Consider the following 22498-nt stretch of genomic DNA (forward strand, 5'->3'; position numbering starts at 1 on the left):
TGTATTTGTATTTTAAGAGGTTGAGAGTGGCATGGACAGTTGTTAATCACACCAACCAGGAGCTGGAGGGGAGACAGCGGTGGTTCTGAGTTAGCAAGAAACAGGCTCACTATCCTCCTCCACCGTGTTGGTACCAGATGGTTTTATGTGTTACGGTCTCATGCAGGATCTGGGCCCTTTAGGGTGGTGGTCTGCAACATGATCATGCTATATACTTTAAGAATTAATCATGCCACATCTGTGACCTTGCTCTTCAGGATCTCAACAGCTGTTTCTGAGATGAAAATGCAGACTGTATGGGAATTTCACAGGAATGGCTGTAGAGTGACCTGGGCAAAGTGCTGGTATTGACTTCATCTTTGAGATTACCACCTCGCAAAGGGCATAGTTACTTTTTCTTTGTTTGCTTGCCCTGTTATGGCTCTCGACAGCTGCACCCATAGCATATAGAAGTTTCCAGGCTAGGGGTAGATTTGGAGCTACACTGCTAGCCTATGCCACAGCCACAGCAACACAGGATTTGAGCTGTGTCTGCAACCCACACCACAACTCAGGGTGATCCAGGTCCCCAGCTGGCTGAGTGAGGTCGGGGATTGAACCCTCCTCCTCATGGATACTACTCAGATTCGTTTCTGCTGCACCACAACAGGAACTCCCAAAGGCCACAGTTTTAATGCTTAGTTCCCAGAGTAGGGACCAGTCTGCAGCTGCAGGAAAGTCTGTGCAAGGCTGTATAACATCCCAGTTACCAAGCACCTGGATGACAGCCTGCTCTCCCTCTGGCCAGGAAACCAATCGTGGTGCTTCATGTCTGCACCAATAGATGATTCTGTGTGAGGTGACCGTGACAGTGGGGCTGAGTCCTATTTCTGATTTTGGTATAGTTCCCAGGACTGCACGGCTTCCCTTCAGTCCCAATGAGGAAGAATGGGGAGAACGAAGAAAGATGGGTGGAGGGACATAGAGGGAAATAGCCAAGCAAAAAGCAGAATTTATGAAGCAATGAAACTATAAAATAAATTTGAAAATCCACTGCAACAATAATGTGAGATTTCACTGTATTTCTTTGCTCTTTTTTTTTTTTGAGCCAGAGAACCCCAGTCAAGCCCATTTTCCTAATTGGTCTTCCCTACCTTTTCCAGACTCTTCTGCACTCGGCAAAATGTGCCTCTGAAGTCTGAAGGTTAAAAGTACCCACATTTCCAAAACTATTTATGTGGGAAATCAATTAATCAATAAAAAGCATTCACCACAAGCCCGCTTCACTCACCCAAGGCATTCCTGTAAAAGGCTTCTCGGTGGTTCTCAGATTTGCATAGCATCTCCCACTCCATTCCCTTAAGCAGGTTTTCCTGAAAACTTCCTAGATATTCAGCATTAAAGAACATAGGCTCTGGAGCCAAGATATGTGGGCTCAATTGAGGCCAGTTTGACAAGTTAACTTTAAAAACTTTTTTTTTTTCAGTTTTCTCACATGAAAAACAGTACCACGACATCAAAGATTGTTGCAAGCATTGAATGATATGCTATGTGGAGAGAGGTTAGCACATTGCTTGGTTGACAGTAAAAAGCCAATCAATGCATGCTACTGCCATCGATGCTATCAAGGGTTTACAAAGTGTATTTTATGAATATGCTCCCCAGTGTTCATAGCACTGTTTACAAGAGCCAAGAAATGGAAACAACCCAAGTGCCCATCGATAAACAATTGGTTTAAGAAGATGTGGTACATACATACAATGGGATATGACTCAGCCATAAAAAGAATGGAATGCTGCCATTTGCAGCCACATGGATGGACCTAGAGATAAGCATACTAAGTGAAATAAGTCAGACAGAGAAAGACAAATAATAGATGATATCACTTATAAGTGGAAGAAAAAAAATAATACAAATGAATCAAAACAGAAAGAGACTCACAGACATGGAAAATAGACTTACAGTTACCAAAGGCAAAAGGAAGGGGGTAAATTAGGAGTACGGGATCAACAGACACAAACGACTACACATAAAACAGATAAGCAATAAGGATTTACTGTATAGCACAGGAAACTATATTTAAAACCTTGTAATAATCTATCATGGAAAATAATCTGAAAATATGTATTTGTATTCATTTTGATTCACTTTGCTGTGCACCTGAAACTAACACATTATTGTAAATCAAATACATCTCAATAAAAAAAGCATATTATATAACTCTTGCCCTCAGTCTCATTTGGAGAGAAAAGAGGACAAAAAAAGAGGAATAAGTGACAAAAACAGGTGTAATGTATGCTGAAGCATGTAATATGCTGAATGGGAAAGAATGGGTGTTAGCAGAGATTTCCCATGTGATATGAACTCACAAGCACTGGAAGGTCTTAGCTAAGTAAGAAGGAAAAAAGGGACATTGCAGGGAAAGGATTTTAAATAAAGAGACCAGGATGTTGTCAGATAGGAATGATTGTCTCAGACAGAGGGAAAGACCAAGAACCAGATGAGCTCCAAGCCACCTGCTGGAATCCAGGGAAACTGGAGGGAAGGGCTGGCATCCCAAAGCAATATGCAGGAACACAGAAATGTTGTAGCTCCGTCTTGGTGAGCACAAGACCCCCTCTCTGGTGTACTGGGAAGGAAGTGTGGTGCTGTGATTCCTCCTGTGAACTTCCTCCCATCTCCCACCACACCATGAACTCCTGAGAAGACCGTACCCTGTATTTCATCAAAACCACAGCGCCTCGCTGAAGCTGACATGGAGGAAAAATTCAATAATCTGTAGAATTCCGAGAAATGAAGGGGAAATGAGAGGGGAAAAGGAAAAAAGAGAGGGAAGGACGGAAGGAAAGAGAAGGACAACTTTCCTTGTCGGGGCAAACAGACAGAAGGTCCTGCTCCACAGATCCCTCAGGCAGCCCACCCCCTTCAAGGATACCCATGAGTTTTCACTGAGAGTCGACGGTGTAACTCACTCTTTTTGCCGCTGATTGAGTTTGGGTTGCAAATTAGACTATCTGCTCCTGTTTCCCTTTTGGGGACTGTTCCAAGGCATTCCCTCCAGGATGAGTCCCAGTCCTAAGGAGGCAGGTCTGTGCACCAGGCAGAATATTAAGTCAGCTATTTTTAACGTCATCAACCAGTGATGTGCTAAAGACAAGCTAAAAATAAAGAGTGCAACTGAGCAATGAGATGAAAGCTGAGTAACCTCACATGGAAAACAAGTGTAGCAGAACGGACTTCCCCTCTTTTCCTTTCTCTGTAAATATGAAATGTACTAACACTTCGACTTGCCTCAGATAGCTGCAGAAGGCTTGACATATATACATTGCGGCTGTGAGACTGGGTGACAGATCGCAGGGCTTAACTGCAGTTCCATCAGTAAGGATCACCGGCAATTGTGATTGGCCTCTGTGAAGAGGAATGGCTGCTTCTTTGGAAGAGAAAAATTTTACCGAGTCATTCCAAGAGCAATGTGGAGAGTGAGGAAAGAGAAAAAAACCATCTCCCTGTGGAAGGCTTTCTGCCTCTTGTGGAGGCAGATGATGGAGTGGCCCTTTTATGTTTGTGAAAATGAAGAATACAGAAACATTCATTCAACTTTTGCTTAACCTGGGCTTGGTATCTTTCCTATTTCAGAAGTTTCACATCTTGGGAGGAGGTGGTGGTGGGGATTAGGGGTTGGGGGTGGTGAGGGCAACAAAACCAAACTTCAGCCTCAAGTGTTTCTTTTTTTGCTGTGGTTTTTTAAATAAAGTTGCAATTGGCCTGGTGCGATCTGCTAAGTGTCTTATTATAAACTTGAACATTCAGGGATGGTTGGAAGAAAAAAAAAAAAAAGATGAGACTTTCAACTTACAAAAAAAGGAAAGAAAGAAAGAGAAAGGATCTGAATGACTGGCAGTTCCCATTTCTTTACAAGTGTTACATTTCAGTCCCTTGCCACTACCACATGTTTCCTGTTCACAGATAATTTGTACAACATATTTTATCATTCAGTTTTAGACACAGTTGAAAGGCTTTTGCCTAAGGCTTGGAACACTTTGAAAATTGTATACCATTTGCAAGGTTTTCTTCTGCTTCACTGTGCAATTAGGTGACTGTCTTTCTACAGACGTCGAATTTATCATGTACAGGATTGTGAGTGTCTGTGTGCGTGTGCTCAGAGCCAAGGTGAGTTAGAAAACGAATGGGAATAACCTCCAGATGAGGAATGAAAAAGCACCACGAGGATTTCAGTGCGTGGAAAGACCCGAGTTCTCAAACAGCAAGTGGGTTTTCTTTCACCAAGTTAGGTTCTAGAAGGTTTTAGTTCCAAAGATTGTTTACATATTTACTGGGCTCTACAGTCTCGAGTTGTAGTTAAGTCCCTGTGTAAGGATCCCAGAGAAACGCAGTCTCATTAATCTGTGTGAAAGTGACTGCGGGATTCGGGGAGCTCCCGGCTCTTCTCTGCCCTGTCTTGCCTGAGTCTCGCAGTTTGCCCGCAAAGCACTTGACGTGCTCAGAGCTTCCCCTGGTGGAAGTTGCTGGCAAAAGGTGTCTTAGCCGAGGAGGGTGAATCTGGGCCTCGCTCCCGGAGCGAGGCGGCTCCGCGGAGTGTTCCGACGCCCAAGAACAGAGAGTACATGATGTGACTGGAGCTTTTGATTGAATTTCCTGTGCGTTTCTGTGTTTTACATAACCCAAATTTTAAAGTCAGATTTGATAAAAGATAACGTATTCCCATCATTATGCCACTTTGTATTTTTCCACTGAATAATGCAAAGGAAAAGAGGGAGCGAAGGAGCCTGATCCAGCCCTCCCAGGAAGAACTTGACTTTCCTGGAGGTTGAATTCCACATCTCTCATTATGCGGCCAGGCGGCACTTCTCCCGTGTTTAAAAACACAGCAATAAAACGCCCTGGAAGAATCTGAGCAGCATTTACTTTTTTTGCTGGGAGAAGATTTTTAGGCCTCCAGATTCACATTAAAGAAGGAGGCAAAGTTTCCATATTAATTTCACTGATCACCTGTTTCTATAATATTTGTTAGCCTTTAAGTCTTAAATATATTGTATATTTTGGGTGAAAGATTTCCAAGGCAGTTTTGTTTGTTTGTTTGGAGGAGGGTTTAGAGAATTGAAAACAGTCCATCATTAAATGTGGCCACTGTCCATAATGGCTATAGGACAACAGACTTGAAATTTATGTCAGTGGTGGGAAAGAGGCAACAGGATTTGAAATCTATTTAGAAAATTGTCACCAATTCAAACTAAAATTTAGCCTTAAACAGCAGGGGGCAGGGGGAAGGACAGAGAAAGCACCATGCTTCATCTGGTACTGTTATTTGTTTCAGGAGACATTCTTGGTCAAATAACATTAACTTTGGGGAACAACTAATCATTAGATTTAAATATTTTTATAGTCCATATCATTCTGAATGCTGCTAAGCAAGCTAGACATGCCAAAAACGTGTTCTGATATAAATCTATTTAAATAATTGCCTCTGTAATACAAAACAAAACAATGCATGCACAATGCACAATCATACTCAAAGATCAAGTCCACCTAACAAGTAAGTGACCCTGTGAATTCAGAAATAACACCTGGACCACAGAGAGCTCGTGTTCACAGAGGCTGTTTCATTCCCTTGCTTCTTTGACAAAACATTAGGGGTAATGTAAAATGAAGCCACTTAGAGATGCTATGCTCTAAAAGTAATAGGATGATTAAAGCTGCACCGACACCTGCTAGATTTATACTTGTGCCCAGGGCCAAGACCAAGGGCTGTGGGTCAGTCTGAGCGTCACTGGAATAATCATTTATGGAGAGACAGAGCAGGCTGAAGCTGCAAAGACACCAACACTGAAAGAGCCATCCTGAATAAAGTATTCCTTTTGAATTCCATCCAGGACCCTCTGCCACAACACAGACTTTTGGACAGTTAAGGAACCATTTTATCAAAAGCCTGCCGTCCCTAGGGAGACCTGCCTGCTGAACGCAGCCACCTCACAGCTCATTCCAGTTTCAGGAGGACAGTGACCCAATTTCTGGGCCTGAGCTAGAATACTTTTACTTTTCTTATCAGCTCTGCTCATCGGGCTTGCACGATGGACCCTCTTATAGGCCAAAGAGGCCCTGATAAGCCAAGAAGGGGGTGCAGAAAATTCAGGATGGGGGGTGCTATTTTAACCTCTGGCTTCTCTGACATATGGCCCAAGTAAGAGCAAATCCTGAGAGATGGGGAAACAGCATATTTTAAAGATCTGATCATCTTACCCAAGCGGAGTTTGGAGAAAATCTTTAGCCATGGCAGTTCAAAGACACCCTGCACCTGATAGGCAGCATCTCCTGTGCTGAGTTCACGGGTGCACAGGAAGTGAGGACCAGCCTTCCCAGGCACGTGAGCCGCTGCATTCATGGCAAGAATTGCCCAGGAAATTGAGCCACCGTAGGCTGTGTTTAAAGAAGAATGACTTTCAAGATTCTGAGTTGAACCTGTTCTTACCACTGACTTTCTCTATGACCCTGGACAAATCATTTAACCTACAGGTGCCTCCTGGTCTAAGATGCAATTTCCAAACAGAAACTCCATCTAAACTTTTCTTCCCTTTCCACTGCTGTGATCTCATCCTGGCAACACCCTTGCGGTGCATTTTGACCGGCCTGCCTGCCCATAGTATTAGGAGGCCTCGTTCCTTCCGCTGGGCTGACATAATGGGCACCAGGCAGGGAGAGGGCTCTTTGATGCTGGGACAGGCTGGCCCACGCCCCACGTGCAGGTGTGTAGGCCTGGGTTCCTTTGTGCACTTGACTGTGCTCCCCTGCCTGGGTCATCAAGCCCCTGAGCCGAAAGTCCTGGGGTCAGTCCACATCTTCCTCTGCTCTATGCCTCACTCAGCCCCAGTGCTGCTGGCACACACAGAAACCAGTGCCATCATGCCTCCCAAGGGCCCAGGTCAGGAAAGCATCTTGCTTGCCTTTGCTTTGGTGGGAACACCTCCGGGTTCCAAGCCCGTCACTGCCCTTTACCAGGCATGGGATCTTCAAGTGTCCTCGTCTCTTCTGTAGTCAGATGGGGAATAGCCCCAACCTCATGTGTGATGGGATTAAGTGATATGACATGCAAAGTGTCTGGCGCCTATGTGGTACCCAGTTATCTCCGGCTTATATTTTTATACATTTTGATCATCCCTGTATCCACAGCCTTTTTGCACTCAGACCTCAACCCCATGGGGTCATGGAGACCAGGATTCTCTAGCCTTCCCTCTATAGCTGTGAAAATGCAACAGTGATGCTGGAGGAAGCATGAGAACTGGTCTCGCAGTCTCCATTTACTGCTCTTTTCCCCAAACCGTGTGCTGCCCTGCCCTGCTCAGGCCTGGCACGCAGGGTTAGCTCATGCTCCAATCTTCTGCCCACCCCCATAGTCATGGCTACTTAGCAGCTCAGGGCTCCATTTTATTCTTACATCTCATCTCTACTAGTCAAAACTTTTCTGTTTGGTTTTACTTTTTTTGCGTTCAGTAGAACAAGCTTCTGCTGGACTCAGAAATCCTGGCATGTGAGCCCGACTGTGGGGTAAGAGACAAGAAAATGGCCTGGAGACTACAAACAGCAGACTTAGGATCACATAGCTAATGAATGGGGATTCGAGCCCCCCGGCCTATCCGAGCAAAGCCTGGTCACTACTGTGGGGTCAGATGTTAGACACACAACTTGCCTAGAAGATTCCTAGATAAGATTTGGACTGCTCTGTATTTGCAGGTGACACTGAAGCACAGAGAAGGTCCATCAGTCCTCCATGTAATTTGTTTTACATGGATGGCTTATGAGCTGAGAGCCATCTAGGTGAATAAGAGAAGGAGGTGTGATGCAGGAGGGATGGTGATGGGGACACAGAACAGCATGGGGGTGGGGCGGTGGATAGAACTCCCCACGGGCAGTATGACTCAGTCAGGCAGAGGGTCTCAGGCTTTGGCATGCACCAGAATCACCAGGAGGGCTTGTTAGGACTCAGGTTGCAGCTGACTCTTGAATGTCCTATTCTATGGGTCTTGAGTGGGCCCACGAACTTGAATTTCTAACAAGAGACCACATTTTGAGGGCAGCTGATATGCGCTTAGAAGTGATGAGGAGAAAGTTGGGCTGTAGAAGAGAAAGGACTGCACGTCGTCTTCCCAGGTAGAAGCAAGGAGAAGGTCCCTCCTTCTCTCTTAACATGCCTTTCTCTGGTCCTTGTGTCAGCCCACATCTTCCTCTGCTCTGTGCCTCACTCAGTCCCAGTACTCTGTTGGCGGCAAGAGCCAGGTGCCCCAAGCTTCCTTCACTTGTCTGAGTGAGGATGAAAATTCTAGCAGGACTGATGCTCCAGGATGCAGTCTTGGCATGACCTCCCCCCTGTGCCACGAGGATCCACCAGACATCTGCCAGTTCTCATGGCTGCTTCAGGAAGTGGTGACTTGGTGCCACTTTAGTCTGGGAAATGGGGCGGGGCGGGGGGGGGAGTTACACTGCATCCACCAGAGATGTGACCTATTCACCAAGTCTCAAGCACTTAGTAAGTTGAACTCAAAGAAGTTTGAAACAGTTAAAGATCTTTCTAAGAATGCCCTGTGGAAGCCAGGTCTATTAATCTTAGCATCTTCCATTTTAGGTGCCTCTTTCAACCAGTTCACAGATTTTTTTTCCTCCCTATTCTGCAACTTTGATTACTTTAATAGTAATCAATTTGTGGGAGCATTATTCTGATAAAGGATTTTATACATTGTTATATTAAATTTTACTGTTGTTTCCCCCTAAATACAATCTTTCCTGCTAACAGAACTTAGAGAAGCTATGAAAATTAACAGTTTTTCAAGGAAAGTGTTCATCCAGTATCGCCCACTTTGTCAATTCTCATTGGCTGTGTGACAAAACTAATCCAATTTTTCCTTTCTTTCAGTATTTCTTTGATTACTATTCTTGGGCTTTATAAGGAAATGATTAATAAAGTGTCTTTTTTCCCCATGGGAGATGCAATAACTCACACTGCATTGCACAAGAAAACAGAGAGAAGTGGAAACATAAAAGCGACCTAATACTTTAATAAAAGTAGAACCCAGTGGTCCTTATAGTCCTTGGAATGCTCCCCCAAATCTCCCAAGTTCATTAGAGGTCATGTCCAGTGGATTGCATTTTGTACTGTTATACCCTATGTATCTTTAAATTCAGACGGGATGCATTCAATGCATTTCAGGCTGAGAATGAATTCCAACTCTATGTTTTTCTCTCACATTTTCTCCATACAATCACTGAAGTGTGATCTTGTTGGGCACCTTTGACCTCTTGGTTGAGAGGTCAACATTAGTTGAATAATCCTAAGTAAATGCTTCCTAAGAACTCTTTAAAACACACAAAGCTGAGAAGGGAGGTAAACTGATTCAGAAGCTTAGGTGCTTCCCCAGCTCATGAATTTCAGGCTCATGTCTTGTGTTTTTCAATATTTTATATATATATATATTTTTTTTTTTTAAATTTTTTGTCTTTTTGCTATTTCTTGGGCTGCTCCCATGGCATATGGAGGCTCCCAGGCTAGGCGTCTAATCAGAGCTGTAGCTGCCAGCCTACACCAGAGCCACAGCAACACAGGATCCAAGCTGCATCTGCGACCTACACCACAGCTCACGGCAACGCTGGATCGTTAACCCACTGAGCAAGGGCAGGGATCAAACCTGCAACCTCATGGTTCCTAGTCGAATTCATTAACCACTGCGCCACGAAGGGAACTCCTCAATATTATATTTTGTGCTAGAAATTTCCCCCATGTCTAGGGAATGACTGAGACAATTCCAGGCAATAATGAGGTATTAGAAAACAACAAGTAAGGTTTGGTGGGTAGAGAAAGCACTCCGAATCAGAAAATTCTCCTCTGAGCTTGCCATCACCCTTACCAGCTGTGCCCCAGACAAGCCCCTCCAACTCTCCAAGACAGTGTCCTCATCTCACAATGGAAATGATATGAAAACAAGCCTCACAGGGGAGTTCCTGACGTGGCTCAGCAGTTAATGAACCCAACTTGTATCTATGAGGACTTGGGTTCGTTCCCTAGCCTCGATCCCGTGGGTTAAGGATCCGGCATTGCTGTGAGCTATGGCATAGGTCACAGATGCGGCTCAGAATCTAGCATTGCTGTGGCTGTGGTATAGCCTGGCAGCTGTAGCTCTGATTCAACCCCTAGCCTGGAAATCTCCATATGCAGTGGGTGCAGCCCCAAAAAGACCAAACAAAAAACAAAAAAACAAAAAACCAAAAAAAAGCCTCATGGGATATATATACACACACACATGTATGTGTGTAAAAAGAAAAGAAAGTTTATGTGAAGAGCTTTTAAAAAGTAATTATAAGGTAATTATGAATGTAATAGGTTATCAGACTTGCCCACGATGTCGAAAATCCAATGTGCTTTAGAAATGTAACACACTCAGACAGATAGATGCTGCTTTTGTTGTTGGACCAGAAAAGAGATTCTAAGTATGAATTTAGTCCATACTTCAGTTTTCTTTCATCCCTTTCCTATAGGTAAATGGAGATCATCTCATCTCTGGGAGTCAAATGCAGCATATGTGAAAATACCTCCTGATCATCTTTCACAGGAATTCTTTCCAAGTGAGAAATCAAGGGATGGGGTCATGGGCTTTCTGGAGGAAAACAACCCAGGTTTGCCAGTGTGATTTTGATTAGTCAATTCTGTCCCCAGTCTTACTGAATGTCAGTAAGCTGCACTCTCTGATCTCACGCACATTCTGAAGGAACCAGAAGGAGACTAAGCAATAGGTGTTTTAGAACTGTTCATGAGAAAGGATTCTGGGAGTTCCCATCGTGGCGCAGTGGTTAACGAATCCGACTAGGAACTACGAAGTTGTGGGTTCGATCCCTGGCCTTGCTCAGTGGGTTAAGGATCTGGCGTTGCCGTGAGCTGTAGTGTAGGTTGCAGATGTGGCTCAGATCCCGCGTTGCTGTGGCTCTGGTGTAGACCGGTGGCTGAAGCTCCAATTTGACCCCTAGCCTGGGAACCTCCATATGCCACGGGAGCAGCCCTAGAAAAGGCAAAAAGACAAAAAAAAAAAAAAAAGAAAAAAGAAAAAAGAAAGGATTCTGAAATTCCCAAGGAATCGTTTTTAAGACAGCCTCCTGCCAATCCACACCAGGCAATTCATCATAATGCAAATGACAAGTCACGAATTAATAGTGCAGCACACTTCGGCATCACAGGTTATTATCCTTGACACACTCACCTTCTTCTTCCTCCTCTTCATCACTCACGGCAGGAAAATGTGGGTGCACTGGTCTCTTCTGTTCTGGTTCTTAAAAAATCCAATCCACACAAATATCAGCCGAAGCCAAGCTTTCTTGCAGGTTTCAAATGATGCCGAGAAAGATATCTATTGCTTCTCACCTCTTCTGTAGTTTTCAAGTCCTGCACTAAAGCATTAAGCCAAATGAGCTTGAGAAGGCATAACAAAGGCACATATCCAGCAATTAAACTCAGGTGTTCTCGAGCCCATATTTCCTCCCATTCTCCCAGATGTTTACTAGAGGGGCCTCCATAATTCATGGTGGCATTCACAAAAATAAGAAATATGGGAAGTAAACCTGTTTTTTTTTTAAAAAAAAAAAACAACTTTGATTTAATCTGAAGTCTTTAGCAAATTCTGAATTAACTTTAGCTATTCCAAACTTAGATCTCATCTGTAAATCATTAGGGTAGATTTTGGAGCAAAACCAGAAGTTTTTGCAATACCTTCTGATTTGGCAGAAATCACTCTGCCTATACGTTAATTTGAGTGGTACTGCCATCTAGTTATTTGTGGCTGGATTGTATAGAGCAGCTAGGAGAAAAATTATGTTCTCTTGGCGAATAGGAAAGAAATGTTCCGTGGCAATGCTAGAATAACAAATTGGCTGATAATTAAGCTGGTCTGGATTCAGAGTGTCTACAAAGGTCTGGGATTCAGCACAACACAGTCTTTGTCTCATTTCTCCATGATGTCTAAGAGCTTTTTCCTATGAGACTAATATGGGAACAGAATTTGGTAGATCTGGTTACAAAAATGTACATCTCTGGCACATAAAATATCTTTAAGTACTAATTCCAAACAAAGTAAGTATGTGAGCCACGTAAAGTGATATTGAATAGAGGAAATGATGCTGTGAGTCAAGCCACAGTAAGAGGCTATTTGCATAAAGTTTGACATCTGCACACATGCACACACATGTGTGCACACATTTTTACACACTTGTACAGGTTGAAATCTTGCACGCCAACCTCTGTGGGTGAATTATCACTCACTAACACCCCTAGACCAGGGGCCAGAAGAATTGCTTTCTCAAGGTAGTGATCATCAGGAACAGCAATGACCTAAAACATACCAACCAAGTCACCCAACCTGAGTCTCAATTTCTTCCTCTGTAAATTGGGGGTAAAACACATATGAGTTAAGGTGGTTGTGAAGCTTTCATGAGATAATGTTCAAGGAGTACCCCAACCTTGTGGGTGGCCCATGGTGGGGTTTAGGAATTGGCACACTCCATCAGCAATGCCTGCCTACTCAACATGTGTAATAGTGCAGCCAACTGCCCAAGGGAGGAAGAAGTTGAGAGTGGGGGCAGAATGCAGTTCCGACTCATATAAAAAAACTCAGGGAGTTCCCATTGTGGCTTAGCAGGTTACGAATCTGACTAGTACCCATGACGATGCAGGTTTGATCCCCAGCCTCTCTCAGGGGGTTAAGGATCAGATGTTGCCATGGCTGTGGCACAGGCCCACAGTTGCAGCTCCTATTAGACTCCTGGCCTGGGAAACTCCCTATGCCACAGGTAGAATCGTAAAAAGAAAAAAAAAGAAAAAAAAAAAAAAAAAAAAGGTCCAGAAGGCACAGCTAGAGAGTTCTCTTATGGTGCAGTGGGTTAAGGCTGTCACTGCTGCAGCTCAAGTCACTGCTGAGGCTCAGGTTCAGTTCCTGGCCCAGGAACTTCCACATGCCATGGGTAGAGCCAAAAAGAAAAAGAAAAAGAAAAAGAAGCAGTCCAGAAGACAAGGCAGAGGCATGACTCTTCACCTTATTTCAAAGTAAGTGCCAACCTCTATTTACCAGAGAGTAAATCTGATAAGTCACAAACCTATGAGTTACGTGCTATAGAAATTAAAGGAATTTCATTTTTTTCCCCATAAAATTGTGCAGTAAACTGGGTGGATACAGCAACTTACCATCTCTAGGCTAAAAGTGAAAGCATCCATGTCCTAGAGCCCAAGCTAACAGGGAAGTCCTATCCTTGTCTCCCCACCCTTCACCCTCCGGTTCCCCACTGTGCAGACAAAATTTCGGATCTACCAAAGTCTTGAGAGCTGGCGTTGGTCAGACACCCAGCATCGTGAGCTTTCAACCGCATCGCTACCCTCCTCATCCAGATGACCTCTGTATTTTAGCCTATAAAACAAGTCCCTTGATCCCGCTTAGGATTTCAACCCTTTCCAATTCTTCGTGCTTTTACTTTTTCTTTTTGCACCCATTAGGTTTTTTTTAACAGTTTTTTCCCCCCTTTTTAGGGCAGCACCTGCTGCATATGGAAGTTCCGGGGCTAGGAGTCCAATTGGAGCTACAGGTGCTGGCCTACACCAAAGCCACCGCAATGCAGGCTCCAAGCCACATCTGTGATCTACATGACAGCTCACAGCAATGCGGGAGCTTTAACTCACTGAGCGAGGCCAGGAATTGAACCCGCATCCTCATGGATACTAGTTAGATTCATTTCTGCTGAGCCACAAGGGGAACTCCGCTTTTAACAGTTTTAAAAATATTTAGAGGAGATTGCATCTCTCTATACTGTTCCTTCTAGTCTGCAATAAAGAGCAGCGTCTGAGGGCAGTGGGTCCCACACTCTGACCCTTCAGGAGACTATTGAACATTCATGATAACATTTAGGATACTGAACAATTTAATCACACTCAGGGGATATCATTTCCTAGATGGGATGTTTCCTTCTGTTTGGTTTATCCATTATTCTGTCATTTCACTGTATCTCCTCAAAAAACTCCAGGGAGGACAAATAAGGAAATTTAAAAGAAAAAAAAAAAAAGAAAGAAAGAAAGAAAATTTCACGACCTAGATTCCAACTCACTGGATTTGGAAAAAGATGTGCTCCCCTAAATTGGCCAGGATTAATGAGGACCCCTTGTGTTAAAGGGCAAATTTCATTCCTAATCCTTCTCTTTCAACATTTGGAATGTACTAGGTTGAAAAAGTGACTTCGAGTTTGATGTATCATCTGCTATGGAGCAGAGTTCCTGTTGCTTCGACGTTGGAGCCTGGTGTGTTTTATCTGGTCTACATCTGCCCGTGGTTTTAATAATTCAGTCCGCTCTGAGTTTGGGGCATGTATGCTCACCAAGGTTCTCTTTTGTTCAAAGGGATTTTCTGTGACCCAAGTCGCAAGTTCTTCCTTTAGCTGTGTCCTCCCAGCTCCACAAAGCAGACGTCATATTTTTATTTATAAGGATCTCCTCAGCATTCCCCCGCCCTGGGGCAGAAATAGAGGTAAATTATCTAATCTTCAAAACTGTGTTTTCCCAATGTTTTAACATTATTATGTCTGATGTCTTTCACTTAAAATGATCTAAAATCCTATGGCATTGGGATATTAATCCTATTTAGGATCAAGGCGTGTTTAATGATCCAGTCACCTGATTTCTCACCAAAGGTCTCCAGGAGTCGGATTTATTCTGCAAACCACTATCCAAAGTCATTACTTCTCTTGTACTATTTAGGAGACTCTCATGAGATTGATTCTAGGACCTCCCCAAAAGGAAATATAATTTATCTGAGAAATTAACGTTGATTGGCTAAATCTCCATGGAGAGTAAGAATGTTGATAAGCATGAAAGCAAATGCTTCCTCCCCATTCCCTTTTTTCTTCTTTTTAATTTGATCTTACTGGAATATAGTTGACTTACAATGCTGTATTCGTTTCCCGGCACAGCAAAGTGAATCCATAGTTTCCACGAGAGGGTGTTGACCCTAAAGACCCCGACCTTCTGCCTCAGCCATGGCCCCTCCTCCTGCAGGTGAAGTGAATAACCTAACTCAGGATCAGATGAGCAAGAAGGTGAGGCCAGCCCTCCCTCCCTCCTTCCTCCCTGGGGCAAGCCCCCACCAGAAGCAACCTTCCTCCTTGGTTCTCCTCTGCTCTGTCTTATAGGTGCAGACCCAGCAGGGGCCCACACTGCCTGTGACCACCAGGGCTCAATGGTGGACAGCCCACTTTGCTGCACACCCAAGCCCTGTTCTCCAAAATCAACTTTAGCAACAAGAAAGGAAATCTAATAATCATGGGCCCCATGAATGCCTTCTCCCTCATAAAATGCTGCCCAAATCCAAAACAGGCACATCTCATTAGTGACCTGCTGGTCTTTTCACTTTTCACTTCTTTACTGCCCAGTTGATCAGCAAACCCCAAGTCTGGACCCAAAGGATGCATCTAGAGTCATTTGAGGTTACAAATGGTCCCAATTTTTACAATACTTCCCAACATCTAACCTATGTCCCTCCCCTTACTGCTCAGGGTGTGAATGAAGTTAAGGCAAATAAAAAGCACAGGGCTTTCAGCACAGAATAACATTTGGCAAACCCACAATAATGAAACAATAATGATAAAAGGCATCAAGTTTCCTGGGACTGTTGACCCAGATGGCTAAATATTCTGGAGTTCAGTAGAAAACCTAACAGCAGAAAGCCAGAATTCAGATCTAGGCTCATCCTTTCCACCTGAGAGATCTTATAAAAGTTACTCCCTACTTTAAGACATTTAATTAAAATGGAGAAAACGTCTAGCTTATTCTAAAGATCAGATGAGCTTTAATAAAGATGAAAGGATGTTACTATAAGTCATCATTTAAACAGTCAAGATTTAACACTTCAAATTAATAAAACTTTACTTAGTTCATTATTACTTTAATTCTAATAATTTGGCAACTTTTTAGATTTTTCTGATTTTACAACAAGAACATACTTATTGTAAGAAATTTAGAAAATAAATAGCATAAGAAAGAAAGTTAAAATCTCTCACAATTCTACTATTCAGAAATATACTCTTAACACAGCAGTCTCAATTTATCTGATTGTTTTATGATTATAGAACATAGCAGACAGTTTTTGTCTGGCTTTATGTTTACCTAACCCATGGTTCTCAGATGGACATGATTTTTGCCCTTTCTTCTCCCAGGGGCATTTGGCAAGGTCTAAAAGCATTTTCTTTGTCTTGTGTGTATGTTGCATCCAATGAATAAAAACAAAAAACGCCACTAAACATCCTATCATGCACAGGACAGCCCCTCACAGTGAAGAACGTCTAGCCTGGGAGTTCCCCTTGTGGCTCAGTGGAAACACACCCAGCTAGTATCCATGAGGACGCAGGTTTGAACCCTGGCCTTCCTCAGTGAGTCATGGATCTGGCGTGGTGTAGGTCACAGACGTGGCTCGGACCTGGCATTGCTGTGGCTGTGGTATAGGCCAGCAGCTACAGCTCTTGATTCCATCCCTAGCCTGGGAACTTCCATATGCCTCGGGAGTGGTCCTCAAAAGACAAACAAACAAACAAACAAACAAAAAAACCCCAGCTCCCAAGAACCACTCTGATGATCTCAAATGGTTGCTGTGAAGGAACTCTTCAAACAAGAAAATGTGTTTTTTTGCTGTTAACTGGCATGAGTTGCTTGTATATTTTGGAGATTAGTCCCTTGTCTGTTGCATCATTGACAAAGATTTTCTCCCATTCCGTGGGTTGTCTTTTCTTTTATTTCTTTCTTTTTTTAAAAATGGTTTCCTTTGCTGTACAAAAGCTTTAGAGTTTGATTAGGTCCCATTGGTTTATTTGTGTCTTTTTGTCATTATTCTAGGAGGTGGATCAAACAAGATGTTGCTGTGATTTATGTCAAGGAGCGTTCTGCCTATGTTTTCCTCTAGGAATTTTATAGTGTCTGGCTTTCAAAAATGGGCAGAAGACTTAAATAGACATTTCTCCAAAGAAGACATATGGATGGCCAACAGGCATATGAAAAAATGCTCAATATCACTAATTATTAGAGAAATGCAAATCAAAACTACAATGAAGGACCACCTCACACCAGTCAGAATGGCCATCGTTAACAAGACAACCAGTAATAAATGCTGGAGAGGGTGTGAGAAAAAAGTAAACTCCTCCACCATCAGTGGGGATATAAATTGGTACCACCACTACAGAAAACAGTATGGAGGTAACTCAGGAAACTAAATATAGAGCTACCATATGATCTAGCAATCCCACTCCTGGGCATCTATCCAGACAAAACTTTCATCAAAAAAGATACATGCACCCCTATGTTCATAGCAGCACTAGTCACAATAGCCAAGACATGGAAACAACCTAAATGTCCATTGACAGATGAATGAATTAAGAAGATTCAGTACATCTATACAATGGAATATTACTCAGCCATAAAAAGATAAACTGGTGGGAATGTAAACTGGTGGGAATGTTCACTATGGAGAACAGTTTGGAGATACCTTAGAAATCTATACATAGAACTTCCATATGACCCTGCAATCCCACTCTTGGGCATCTATCCGGACAAAGCTCTACTTAAAAGAGACACATGCACCCGCATGTTCATTGCAGCACTATTCACAATAGCCAGGACATGGAAACAACCCAAATGTCCATCGATAGATGATTGGATTCGGAAGAAGTGGTATATATACACAATGGAATACTACTCAGCCATAAAAAAGAATGACATAATGCCATTTGCAGTAACATGGATGGAACTAGAGAATCTCATACTGAGTGAAATGAGCCAGAAAGACAAAGACAAATTCCATATGATATCACTTAGAACTGGAATCTAATATCCAGCACAAATGAACATCTCCTCAGAAAAGAAAATCATGGACTTGGAGAAGAGACTTGTGGTTGCCTGATGGGAGGGGGAGGGAGTGGGAGGGATCGGGAGCTTGGGCTTATCAGACACAACTTAAAATAGATTTACAAGGAGATCCTGCTGAATAGCATTGAGAACTATGTCTAGATACTCATGTTGCAACAGAAGAAAGGGTGGGGGCAAAAACTGTAATTGCAATGTATACATGTAAGGATAACCTGACCCCCTTGCTGTACAGTGGGAAAATAAAAAAAAATAAAAAAAAATAAAAAAAGATAAACTGATGCCATTTGCAGCAACATGGATGGAACTAGAGATTATCATACTAAAGTGAAATAAGTCAGAAAGAAAAAGACAAATATCATATGATATCACTTATTTGTGAAATCTAAAATATGGAACAGATGATCCTATCTAAAAATAACAAACAAAGAAACAGAAACAGAGCATGGCCAAGAAGAACAGACTTTGGGTTCAGGAGGGGGAAGGGGAGAAAGTGGGAGAGATGGGCATTGTGGGGGTTTAGGGGACACAAACTGTTATATATGGAATGGATGGGCAATGGGATCCTACTGTACAGCACAGGGAAATGTGTGTGATTGGGTCACTTTGTTGTACAACAGCACTTGATGAAACATTGTAAATCAATAATACTTTAATAATAATAATAATAATAACAACAACAACATAAAAGAAGAAAATATGTCTTAAGTTCCTGGGAAATTTTGAGCTACCAGACAAAGTCTACAAAAGTGAAAGTGGTATGCTTGCAGCAGGCACCATGGAAAATGACCAGATGATCTGCATTTCCCAATACTGGGGTCCTTGCATAGCCCCCTCCAACCTTTGAGGGTGGGTGAGATATTAATTCATGTCTAAAGATTAGAATACAACCAGAGAGATGGGATGTCACTTTAAGAATTGTTATAAAAAGACAATGGCTTCTGTCTTGTTCCCTCTTGGGTCACTTGCTCTGGGGGAAAACAGACATCCTGTGAAGTGGCTTTGTGCAAACATCCACACAAGCCTTCCAGATGCCCCATGAGCAAGCATGGCAGCAGCCCCTCCACCATTTAAGCCTTGAGACCCCCGCAGCCCCAGCCAATGCCTTTGAAGGCAATTAGATCTTCAGACTAACTCAGCTGAATTTTGCTTTTTAACAATAGAAATGAGACAGATCCAAGGATTCAGGAGAAGAGGTACAGAGGGGAGATTTTTTTTTTTTTAAAGTCCTATAGTAAATTTTCTGACTCACATCCCTGGATATCTGATCACCATATCATAATATTGAACAGACAAGGTAAGGCGTTTGGTACTCCTGAACAGAACAGAAGGCAACTCATTTCCTACTGGCATGCAACTTCTGAAATTTTCAACAATGATGTACGTTTGATGAAAGAGACGGTTTTTCGGCCTTTATGCTGCTCTGTATTAACATGGCACACTTGGCACTGTGTCTGTATACTTCAGTGGTAAATGGCATTCGTGCAGCTTTCCCAAATGCAGAAGGAAGGATAATTAAAACCAAACATCTCATCTCAGAGATGTGTGAAGATTAATAAAATGATTTCTGTAAAGGTCCCTGAGCTTTTTGGAAAGAAGAATACAGAATACAACGTATTACTATGTAGTTTAATTTGTAGTTATGTGAGACAGTTTATAAGCACTTTACATCAAATGAAAAACATAATTAGTACTACATTAATGCTTCAAAGGTTATTTTATATATAAGGCAATAAATGTAAAAGTTGAGGATTTAATCATGAATTAATTTATTGCACAGCATATGTTATGTATACTAAGAGATATATTTTAGAATTTAACTAATAATAAAAATGATAAAATAAGAGCGATGCAGGTAAGCTACATCATTTTCTTCAATTCAAAACTAGATGAAAAGACTTTGAAGGATCCTTTACTGCTTTTTCTCTTTCTTTGTGAATTGCAAGTTAAGGGCAGATTTCTACAGACAGTAGAGTCAAAGGTGGAAACCAAGCTTCAACCTACATCAAAGCAGTGGCAATGCCAGATCCCTTAACCCACTGTGCCCCAGTGGGAACTCCCTGTTTTTGAATTTTAGTCTAGAGGCATTGGACGGGCTGAACTGAAACTAAGAGAAGGTTGAGGTGAATAGATCACCTCGGTTAGGACTCGAATCGATAGTCAGAACTGATGCAAAAGTTCTCGTAACAGGTCATGAGGGCTAGACTTTGATGGTGATGGTGGAAATGTGAAGACTGAAGAAAAAGAAATGTCATGAAAGAATAGTCAGGTCGTGTAGCTGACTGCACAAACAAGAAAGTGTCCTTTGGCTCTAAAGAAACGGCCAGTAGGAAGATACGGAAGAGCGCCCAGTCCATTCTGGCTAGAACAACAAAGCGTCAGACTGGGGGCTCATCTATGTCTCCCAGTTCTGGACACAGAGAAGTCCAAGAACTTGGACTAGGGGGTCATCTCTGTCTCCCAGTTCTTGGACACGGAGAAGTCCAAGATTGCGGCACCAGCCGATTGGGTGTTTAGTGAGGGCTTCTTGGTTCATACACGAGGACTTCTTGCTGTGTCCTCACAAGGCAGAAGGGGCCCTAGAGCTCTGGAGGGTCTTTTATATAATGGTATTAATACCATTCATGGAAGGAAAACCACAGGCCCAGAATGGCTTCGCTTGTGCTAAATCTGAGGATACCAAACCCAGACTTCATATCTGACTTAACTGCGGTTTTGACTTTCCCCAGTAATATAATCTAAATTATCCGTCTGGGATTTTCTAGTCAGCAAGGGTCACATGGGCCCTCTCCCCACTTCTTCCTATAAAAACCACTCATTTTGTACAACCTCTCAGAGAACCCCTGTACTAGCTAAATGCAGTGATGCTTGATTCATGAACTGCTTGATAAAGTCAACTAGATCCTTCACAGTTGAAGTTTGGTTTTTAACAGATTGATGGTGGCAATGAGATCTGAAGTGAATGGTCAATGGCCTTTGGGGACAATAGGACACATAAACATGGCACCAGCAAACCCTATTTAGAGTTCAGTCTTTCTAGCTATTTCCAAGGGCCTTTGGTAAGTTTCTGTTGGTTGACCTATGTTCTCCTTGCATCCAAGCTCTCCAACTTTTTTTTTTCTTTGTATGGCCACACCTGTAGCCATATGGAGGTTTCCAGGCTAGGGGTAAATTGGAGCTGCAGCTGCCAGCCTACACCACAGCCACAGCAACTCAGGATCCGAGCCGCATCTAGGACCTACAACACAGCTCGTGGCAATGCCAGATCCTTAACCCACTGGGATCAAACCCACATCCTCACAGAGACAATGTCAGGTCCTTAACCTACTGAGATACAATGGGAACTCCCAAGGTCTCCATTTAATTGTCTTTTCAGACCACAATTCTCAGATTTTTGAGTGGGAAACCTCACTCTATTCCTGGATTCCATGTTGGAAACTGTGGACAGTTTAGTCTGCAGTTTTCCAATTGTTTGACATCAGTCTGCAATCCACATTCTTTGAGGTCTACTGGTTCAACACTTTCCTCCAGCCTAATGGATCATGGAATTGTTGATGGTTACCAGCCAGAGTTAGATCTGGGTCTGATGTAAAAACCTGACTGCGGTGGCACAGGTTTGATCCCTGGCCCAGGAACTTCTGCATGCTACAGGCATGGCCAAAAGAAAAAAAATAAAATGTGTTTCTCATTTGGGGTATACCTTCCACAATCTCCAGTGATAGAATCACCTGCTTCACTGAGCAAATCATATGAGCCTTGGCGAAAACCTTACAAATTTCTGGGAACTATCACTGTCCCTGTCACCCTTGATCACCAGGCAGGGTTGAGAGAACTGATGGAAAAACTGGACTCAGGCAGAACAAGAATTAGTAACATGGGACTGAATGAACTGAGGAGGGTGATACAGTGTTACAACATTGTGTTTGAAATATTGCTGGTTCTGTATTTTCTTTCCCCAAAACTTAAAGAAATATTTCCTCTTAAGCCATCAATAATCTGGTGAGATATATGTTTGTAAATAAAAGATAACACATTCACTTTTTCTTCCTACCTGATCCTCCAGAATTCAGAAACTCTCAGCAGGTATTCTTATTTTTGTGACAGTGTATCTATTGCATAAGTTCAATAAGAATTTATTTGCCTTATGACAGAACACAATTAGAAACCCTGGCTGTATTACCAAGGATTTCACTGAAATATCATATTCAAAATATGCGTAGATGCAGATATGACCTGACGGCTTCAAGGAACTGACTGAAAAAATGGACCTAGTACCTTGCTTATAAGGTTCCAGCAAAGCAACCTTAGAAAAGGACTTACATGGTCAGTCATTATCCAACTGTCTCTGAGGTTTTGTTATACTTGTAAACTGAACAAAATCATGTATTCTTCTATAATTTCCTCAAATATCTGGTTAGGACTCATCAAATTAACATTTCCAGTTTTCTCCTACCCTACTGATTTGGAGTCACTAGGTATGAAGGCAGCCCTTGTGCCCCCTTGGAAGGGACTTTACTAAGAGCTCCTGACCATTGATGCTGTCGAAAAACCAGAAGGGATTCAGACTTGGGTACCTGTCTCACA

The 22498-nt window shown here is 42.7% G+C and overlaps 1 protein-coding gene across 10 annotated transcripts in view; it reads right to left on the reverse strand.

Annotated features, from left to right (window-relative positions):
- TMEM182 (transmembrane protein 182) overlaps positions 1-22498 on the reverse strand; it is a 352761-nt gene that overhangs the window by 151439 nt on the left and 178824 nt on the right. For 2 of the 10 annotated variants that reach the window (XR_014839660.1, XR_014839659.1), the window contains 3 exons: positions 14951-15055; positions 11396-11421; positions 11235-11303 (listed from right to left, as the gene is read on the reverse strand). Coding sequence is in view for 1 of the 10 variants with exons in the window: in XM_085016106.1 (XP_084872232.1) it covers positions 11259-11303; positions 11396-11421 (71 nt within the window). In the remaining 9 variants the exon portion in view is untranslated. Of the gene's footprint in view, positions 1-1451; positions 3069-3701; positions 6415-11234; positions 11422-14385; positions 14518-14950; positions 15056-22498 lie in introns of those variants that run through there. The other 8 variants (XR_014839666.1, XM_085016106.1, XR_014839664.1 and 5 more) reach the window with 6 other exon arrangements.

This window comes from Sus scrofa, chromosome 3 (assembly GCF_054392235.1).
Source record: "Sus scrofa isolate SSC_HxYL_T2T_F1_AM1 chromosome 3, Sscrofa_HxYL_maternal_Yorkshire_Landrace_v2.0, whole genome shotgun sequence".
In the NCBI taxonomy this organism is placed as follows: domain Eukaryota; kingdom Metazoa; phylum Chordata; class Mammalia; order Artiodactyla; family Suidae; genus Sus; species Sus scrofa.